The sequence below is a fragment of the Hirsutella rhossiliensis genome (genome assembly GCF_020360975.1).
Source record: "Hirsutella rhossiliensis strain HR02 chromosome Unknown scaffold00006, whole genome shotgun sequence".
NCBI lineage: Eukaryota > Fungi > Ascomycota > Sordariomycetes > Hypocreales > Ophiocordycipitaceae > Hirsutella > Hirsutella rhossiliensis.
Window position 1 is genome coordinate 59187 of NW_025408672.1, and position 8879 is coordinate 68065.

At 49.7% G+C, this 8879-nt stretch overlaps 1 protein-coding gene across 1 annotated transcript; it reads left to right on the plus strand.

Moving 5' to 3' along the window:
* Positions 1–5389: 5389 nt before the first annotated feature.
* Positions 5390–7972, plus strand: HRG_06260 (reverse transcriptase (RNA-dependent DNA polymerase) domain-containing protein; the record flags this gene model as incomplete). Its single annotated transcript, XM_044864731.1, has 6 exons — positions 5390–5800; positions 5878–6363; positions 6503–6922; positions 6965–7123; positions 7173–7382; positions 7481–7972. 6 exons carry the CDS (start codon positions 5390–5392, stop codon positions 7970–7972), a joined length of 2178 nt encoding a protein of 725 aa, XP_044719671.1.
* Positions 7973–8879: the final 907 nt, after the last annotated feature.

The following is an 8879-nucleotide window of genomic DNA, read 5'->3' on the forward strand; positions in this document are numbered from 1 at the left end:
TAATCGTAAGCGGAAGAGTTAAAAAAGAAAATAAAATAAAAAAAGTAAGAGATATATACGCACGCTTTTTATATTATAGTTACGCGGCTAATATATAAGTAATACTATAACGGTTACTTAGCGGTAACCGCTAGTATAATAACTATTAACGTTATAGAGTATAGACTAACGTATACTTATATAAGCGTATATACGCGATATATAACCGAAACTACCTCTCTTTTTAACTAAATATATATAGTATAGTAAAAGTAATATATATTAAAGATATAGCTAAGACGTTTATATAAGAGGGGAGATAATTATAAGAGCGCTACTAAGAAGTATAGGCTAATAAAGTACTTAGGTATATAGTACTAATATATTAGTAGGGTATTAGTAAGGAATTATACCTACCTTACTTATATATTATAGACCTCTTACTACTTCGACTAAAGAGGAAAAATCCCTCTTCTTATAAGCTTTAGTCTTACGATAAGGATAATATAATATATATAGTATAGTACCTTTAGCTATCTCTACTACCTAACTAATTATACTATAATACGTATTCCCTTATAAGTATACGTAGTATATAGCTAAGGATTAGTAAAGTAATTAACTATATAATTATTTAATTATCGGTCCTATATATAGCTCTAAGGGCTTTAGGTTATAAATATAAGTCTTAGAGATTTTCTTTACTTTATACCTCTTTATTTATATTAAAGTCGCGTAACTAATAGTATTTACTTTAAAGGGGAAAAATAAAATTTAAATTAACTATAATTAAGAAAGATACCTAATTAAATAATTAAGGTCTTTATAACGCCTTTAGGTATACTTAAAAGTAAGTTAAAAGGGGAGTGCTAAGGGTCTTATCCCTTTAACGGGCTAATATCTATAGGGGTACGATCTTACCCGTTAAACTACGCGGTTAGCTTAGCGGATATTAAAAAAGTACTATAACTAAAGCGCCCTTTATTAGAAGAAGAGCTATAGTAAGCTATCCTACTATAGTTCTACGACCTACTACCGCTCTTTTAAAAGAGTAAAGCTAATAAGTTAAACCCCTATAAGCTAAGTATAGACTACTTAATACCGCTCTATATAGGGGATAATAGTAAGGAGCTTCCCTTATTATTCGGGCTACTATATAGTATATTATAAGAGGAACTATTAGTATTAAAGAAGACCTTTATAGACCTCCTTAATAAGGGATTTATTAAGGCTAGCTCCTTTAAGGCGGCGGCTCCGGTCCTATTTATATAGAAGCTAAGGGGAGGACTTTACTTCTATATAAACTACTAAGCGTTAAACGTAATTATACGCCCTGACTAGTACCCCCTTCCGCTTATAGGAGAGACCCTCTATAACTTAGTAAAGGTAAAGTAGTTTATAAAGCTCGACGTCGTCTAAGCGTTCTATAAGGTACGAATAGCGTATAGGGAGGAGTAGAAGATAGCGTTCTATATAAGATATAGCTTATTTAAGTAGATAGTTATCCCCTTTAGCGTAGTAAGTGCCCTAGCTACGTTCTAACGTTATATTAACTAGGTACTTAGGGGTTTCCTTAATAAGTTCGCGTTTATATATATAGATAGTATTCTTATCTATTTAAGTAGGAGCTACGAAGACTATATATAGAAGGTATAGAAGGTGCTAAACCGCTTAGTAGAGCACGGCTTATACTTAGACCTAGATAAATATAAATTTAGCGTTAAGCGCGTTAAATACCTTAGCTTTATTATTATCGTAGGCGTAGGTATATAAGCGGACCTAGCTAAGACTTAAGCTATCTACGACTAAGCGACCCTAATATCGTAACGAGGTATACGGAGCTTCCTTAGCTTTACTAACTACTACTAGGTCTTTATTAAGGAGTTCTTATAGATTATACTACCGCTTAATAAGCTAATAAGGGATAGGGCCCCCTTCTCTTAAGGACCTATATAAGTAAAGGCGTTCTAAGCCCTTAAGGACTTATTTTTATAGGCCTTAATACTACTATAATAGGACTTTAGTAATCCCTTAACTATAGAAGTAAACTATAGCGGCTATATACTTAGGTAAACCCTATCCTAAGAAGTAGAAGGGTAGAGGAGGCTAGTAGCGTTCTACTTACGTAAGCTTACTATAGCGGAAAGGAACTACCTAATCTATAATAAGGAGATATTAGCGATTATTAGCTACCTTAAGTAATAATAGGTAGAGCTTTATAGCTATAAGAGCTTTAAGATCTATATAAACTATAGGAACCTTAAATACTTTATAACTTAATAGTATCTCGCGGTAAGCGCGCTAAGCGGAGTATCTCTTATACTTTTAGTTTTATATTAAATGTCACGACCCTGGGCGCCGGCGTAGAGCCGCCAGCGCAGAACCTCACCAGTGTCACGTGCCCAAGCAGCATCACGTGCCCACGCGCGACCTCGTGTCTATATAAGGGCCCGCTCGGTCGTGTAGTCTAGTCTTCCTTTCTTGCTCCTTAGCTTTGAGTCTTTGTTCATAGTGCCAATACATCTTTATAGCCGTCAAGGCTCGTATGTGCCTGGCCGTAACACTACTCAAAGCTCAATAAGATCGCTTGCCAGCGATTAAGCAAATAGGCACCGAGCTTTCGTCACACGCGCCTGACGTAAATCCAGCGCATCCGTTCTGACCGTTCCGACCAAGACTCCGACCACCGACCAAGTGATCCTCAAGGCTGAGATCACGTCCGTTCCGACCAAGACTACGCGTGTGTAGCCGTCCGACCAACCGTTCCGACCAAGGGATTCGTCCCGTCTGACCTCCGACCGTCCCTGCTCGTGCAGGCATCTGACCGTGATTCCGCGTGGTATCATTTCCGACACCTATCACCTCGCGACTATGATATCCGAGGAAGCCCTGCCCTCTGATCAGCCTCGCCGTTCCACCCGGCTTGCTGGCCAAGCCACTGAATCCGAAATAGTAGCCATGGCTGCCCCGAGCCCCAAGACGCTCTCATCCGCGAGATGAGGAACAGATTGCGGCCTTAACGGCCCGTCTAAATGAACGCTCTCCGTCTGTTGAATCAAATCGACAGCACCGGGAGCCCTCGACTGCTTTTGCCGGCCCAAATGGCCCGGCCTTCCGACCAACAGGCAAAGCTGCCTGGCCTGTTTTTGCCCCCTTCCCAGAGGGCAAGAACCCCGAGTACAGCGACGCCGCCAAATCGCGCATCAAGGCCTCCGCGACGTTCTCAGGAAGAAGGACGAGTTCCATTCCTTCATCCTGAGCATAAAGAACAAATTTGACGAAGACGTGCGAACCTTCCGGACTGAGAACAGCCGGATGGTCTGTCTGTATAACCTGCTCGAGGAAAAGCCCGCCGAGCACTTGAAACCCGCTTCTCCTCTGACACTCGACCCTTCTCTGGAGTGGCAGAGATGATCCAAGCCCTCGAGTCCGCCTATGGCAATCCGAATGAGCTTTCCGAGGCTCTTGACCGCCTGCAACGCCTCCAGTTTACCGTGAATGGGAAGACCGACATTGTGGACTTCCTTGCGGAATTTGACTACTTAACTGCGACCGGTCGTGTGCCCGAGGACCAGATGAAGCATACCTTGTGGCAGCACATCCCGGCCAACCTAGATAACAGCCTCTTGACCAAGACCCGTGACGAGTCCGTGACCTACGAGGTTTTCTGTGGGTTCATTAAGGACGCTGTCCACTGCCAGAAGAGGAGTATGAGGCAGACACAGGACTCCCGCTCTTCCGACCGATCTCGCCGCGCGCCGACTAAGACTGCTCCGACTACCGCCAAGACTCCGAACAAGACCGGCTCGACCCTATCACCTCGCGTGATGCTGGCAGAGCCTTGACCGACGATGAGAAAAGGGTCCATTGGGATAATGGCACCTGCTTTATTTGTGGAAAAACAGGGCACCTCTCTCGCGACTGTCCCGACCGCACCCATGCTGTCTCCCGTGTCGCCTCCGTCCCTGTCCTGCCAACGACTCTGATCAAGATTCGGGAAACGAATAGGACCATCACAAGACTCCTTGATGGTCCCTAAGGTGTCACAGATAGCGAGTAGGTCTAGCAAGTCATTCACTCTGCCAAGTCAAGTCCAAGTGGATGGTGTGAGCTACCTGCCCGCTCCTCTGTGATACCGGAGCCGAAACCCGTTTGCTGGTTAGCCCAACCTTCGCCCAGTCCGCCGCCCAAAGACTCGGAGCCCAGATTAAGGAGCTCCCGAGTCGGATTCCTCCAAGACTTCCGTGGAAAGCCAGCCGGCTATATCCAGAAACAGCTGGTCGCCACTTTCGTCATCGATGGCCGTTCGTTCGCAAACGAGACATTTGATATAGCTGAGTGTGGCCATGATATCTTTATCGGTCTTTTCTGGATGCGGGAGAAGCGCCTCCTGCTTGACTGCGCCGCCCGACAGATCATCTGGCCAGATGATCTTCCTGCCCTCGCCAAGTTCTCCCCGACGATCCAGCTCTCTCGTCAAGCCCCGCTCTCGGGTCGGATCGACCCTAAGATCCAGGCCGACGCTGAGAGGCGGAACCGCCTGCTCGAGAAAGAGGAGAAACGCTACCGGATCCTCCACAAGAACTGGCGCCGCTCTGATCAAGCTCCTCCGGCCTCTGTCCCGACCCGTTACCGACTCCGTCTCCGTCGTTTCAGTCCAAGTCTCCGTCTGCCAAGAAGTCTGTCCGTTTTCAGCTCACGACCGCCCCTGCTACCGACTTCGTCTCCGTCGCCTCGGTCCAAGCCTCCGAAGATCAAGCCCTGATTAACGCCCTGGTCTGCCAAGTAGAGTCTCACGAGAGATTCGAACAGTGGAACGAACTCGAACCGTTGATGCCCGGGATCCAGTCCAGCTCGAGCCAAGCTCCGGCCTTGACCAGACCGTCCCTAGTGCTCGAACCGTTGCTAAAGTCTCCCAGATCGGAAGACCTACCAGGGACAAAGCATTCCGTTCCCTCAGGAGAAGACCCTGAGCATGTTGCTTGTGTCCGTAGTCGTCTACCGCCCCAGCTCACCCATCTAGAGGATTCTTCTCGAAGAAAGAGGCCCACACCCTACCTTCGAGCCGACCCGGTCACGATGTAGTCCTAGAGCTTGAGAAGCCTCTTTCGCCGACAGGACCCCATCGTACCGCACGCCCGTTAAGTATCTGCCTCTAGAAAGAGACTGTCGATCACCTCCGGAGATAGACTTCATCGAGCCCGATCCGAGTCCGCACGCCGCATCCGTCCTCTTCGCTCCGAAACCGAACACGACCGCCCGCCGCTTCTGCATCGACTACCGTTGGATGAACGATCATCTTAAAAGTCGCATCACGCCCGCTCCGTCCCTCGAAGGTACTGCTTTCGGTTGCCGTGAAGCTCAACGCTTCACGAAGATCGATGTGATCCAGGCCTTCCACCGTCTCCGCATGGACCCTGACTCCGAGTATTTGACCGCCTTTCGCACCCGTTTCGGAACTTTCCGCTGGAAAGTCCTCCCGTTCGGTCTGAAGGTAGGTCCCGCCTGGTTCCAGCAGTTTATCAACGCGCAGCTTCACGATCTCCTCGACCGGTGCGCCAGCGCCTACGCAGATGACGTCCTGATCTACTCGGATAAAGAAGAAGACCACTGGAAAGACTGTCAAGAAGTGATCTGGCGACTCCATCAGGCCAACCTCCAGGGAGACATCAAGAAGTCTAGATTTAACGTGACCAAGGTTGACTACCTCGGCGTTCTGCTTGAAGCCGGTGTGGGCCTTAGTGTCGACCCTCGGAAAGTTCGATCGATACAAGACTGGAAGTTTGAAGACCTCCGAGACCGCACCGCGATCCGATCATTCGTTGGCCTATGCAACTTCATCCGTGTTTTCTGCTACCACGCCTCCGGAGTGGCAGAACCTTGAACCGGTTGCTTAAGAAGGATGTTGCCTTTGTGATGGGCCCGGAGCAACGCGAAGCATTTGATCAACTCAAGCGCCTGGCTATCGAAGCCCCGGTCCTCGCCTTCTTTAGACCAGAACTGCCGACCCGACTGGAGACCGATGCCTCCCGGAATGCCACAGCTGGTGTTCTATGGCAGGAACAGCCTGATCAGACCTGGAAGCCCGTTGGATTCTTCTCTAAGACCATGACCCCGGCCGAGCGAGCCTACCCAATCCAAGATCGAGAGCTCGCCGTCGTACAGAGTCTAGAGCACTTCTACCCAGAGCTCTTAGGCCAGAAGTTCGATGTGATCACCGATCACGAAGCCTTAGTCCATTTCTCTACGAAGCGCCTGCTCTCGGTACGACAGATCAGATGGTCCGACTTTCTCGCCCAGTTCGACATCCGTTTCCTCTACCGCCCCGGTCGACTGAACGTAGTCGCCGATGCCCTCTCCAGGAAGACAGCGGAGCTCCCTACCGTAAAGGCCCGGGAAGCCGAGGAACGCACGGTGACCCTGATCCTCCGGAAAGGCTAGGCTTCGCGACCGACTCTCTAGACCCTACGGCCGCCGGCAACCTGCCCCCTCAGAACTTTAGTCCCGAACCTAAGCCTACTAGACCATTAGTTCTGAGGGCCACGAGTGCCCTACAGACCCCAGAAGACCGAGGATACAGCAGACGCCCGATCAAGACCGCCCAGAACTAGACCCGAACTCGGTCCCGAAGGGAGCCGAACTCGTTTCGTTGATCCGCCAGGAGAACCTCCTCCAAGACCTCGGTACCCATGGAACACACCTGGTCGTACCAGCCCAGACCTCAGACAAGCAGACGTTTCTTCAGACCGCGCTCATTCGCGAAGCCCACGAACCCCAGATCTTCGCTCACGCCGGACAGAACAAGGTGATCAAGCTGCTCCAACGAGACTTCTACTGGCCAAGGATGAAGGAGGATATCCGTCGTTATATTCGGAACTGCCACGACTGCCGCCGCAACAAAACCCCTCGAGACAAGACCCCTGGACTGCTCCATCCACTGCCCGTACCGACCTCTGTTTGGGAGCACGTCGAATGTGACGGGAAGGATATGCCGAAAGACCGTTACGGATATGACTATGTTTGGACCTTCGTCTGCAAGCTAAGCCGGATTATCGCCACGCTCCCAGGAAAGAAAAACGATACGGCAGAAGTCTTAGCTAGCCGCTACTTCCGCTACCTCTATCGTTTCTTCGGTATGCCCCTCGTATGGATTTCTGACAACGCTGGACAGTTTATTTCTGCCTTCCTCGCAGAGATTAACCGGCTCACGGGAACGAAGCATCGTCATGGAAGCTCCTACACCCTCAGACCCAAGGGGTGTAGAAGTTACAAATCAATACCTAGATCAAAAGCTACGATTCTACGTGACGAAGCATCAAGATAACTGGAGTTCCCTGCTGCCCGCCCTCGACTTCGCCCATAACTCGTCTTGGCACTCTTCCATCGACATGGCACCGTTAAAAGTAGCCCTAGGCCGAGATATCCGGAACCCCCTGTCACTGCCCCCGACTGACAAGACCGCTGCCACCGGACCCGCCGCCAGAGCTAGGAACTTGTGCAGACCGCCCAGGAAACCCAGGAAGACGCCAGGAATGCTGCCACCGCCGCTCAAGAACGTCAGAAGGAACAGGCTAATAGGAAACGACGACCAACCGACTTTGCCATCGGTGACCGAGTTTTTCTCAGCAGGAAAGGCTTCGCCACGAACGCTCCGACTACTCGGCTAGATAACCAATGGTCAGGTCCGTTCGTAATCCTGGAAGAACGCGGTCATAGCTACGTACTGCAGCTGCCCGAGTCGTACAAAATGAAGAACCTATTCCACGCCGACCGTCTTCGAAAAGCAGCCGATAACCCCTTGCCCCAGCAGATCCAGTCACCTCCGCCACCCGAGGAGATCAACGGAGAACCCGAGTGGGAGGTTGATCAAGTCCAGCAGTCTCGAGTAACCGGTAGGAGTCGACGACTGGAATACCAGGTCTTATGGAAGGGATGTGACCCTGATGAGACCTGGTACCCGGCTAGAATTTCCGTAACGCACCAATGGCATTGAAGATTTTCCACGATGAACATCCGGACGCAGCAGGCCCACCCGTCAACCTGCAATACTGGATCGAATGTGCTGCAGCGGAGGAGGGCTGCGAGGAACGAGACGATGACGACACAGCAGAGAAAGCCGTGAAACCAAGAACCCGCCGCCACGACTGACTACCTTGATACGCATATCAAGGCCTTAGACGGGGGGTAGTGTCACGACCCTGGGCGCCGGCGTAGAGCCGCCAGCGCAGAACCTCACCAGTGTCACGTGCCCAAGCAGCATCACGTGCCCACGCGCGACCTCGTGTCTATATAAGGGCCCGCTCGGTCGTGTAGTCTAGTCTTCCTTTCTTGCTCCTTAGCTTTGAGTCTTTGTTCATAGTGCCAATACATCTTTATAGCCGTCAAGGCTCGTATGTGCCTGGCCGTAACATTAAATATAAACTAGGTAAGGAAGCTATAGTCTTAGACGCCGTTTTATAAAGAAAGTAAGACCGGCCTACTTTTATAGACCTTAATACGCGAGATATATAGATAATCTTAGATAAGGCGCTCTAGACTTACCTCGGCGCTACTTTATTAAGGGCGGAGGGTAACCCCTTAGGAGCGGCTAAGGTCCCGGCCCCCCCTAAGGGTGCGCCCGACGTCCCTTAGCGTATCTTTTAAGATAAGGAGCTCTAACGCCTATAGGACTAGCTAGCGGTATAAGATAGTACGTATATAAGCGTACGCCGCGCTATAGAGGTAGGGGCGCGCTTACTTAACCGCGGCCTTAGGTTAAAAGTCTAAGTAGGCGACTACTATATTAACCCTTATAGCTACCTTTGCTATAAGGGTAGGCTATAAGTCCTAGGCGCGCCGGCGATAACGGAGGCTATAGCTAGGGCGGCCCCCTTAAAAGTTAAGGAGCGGGATAGGTTAAG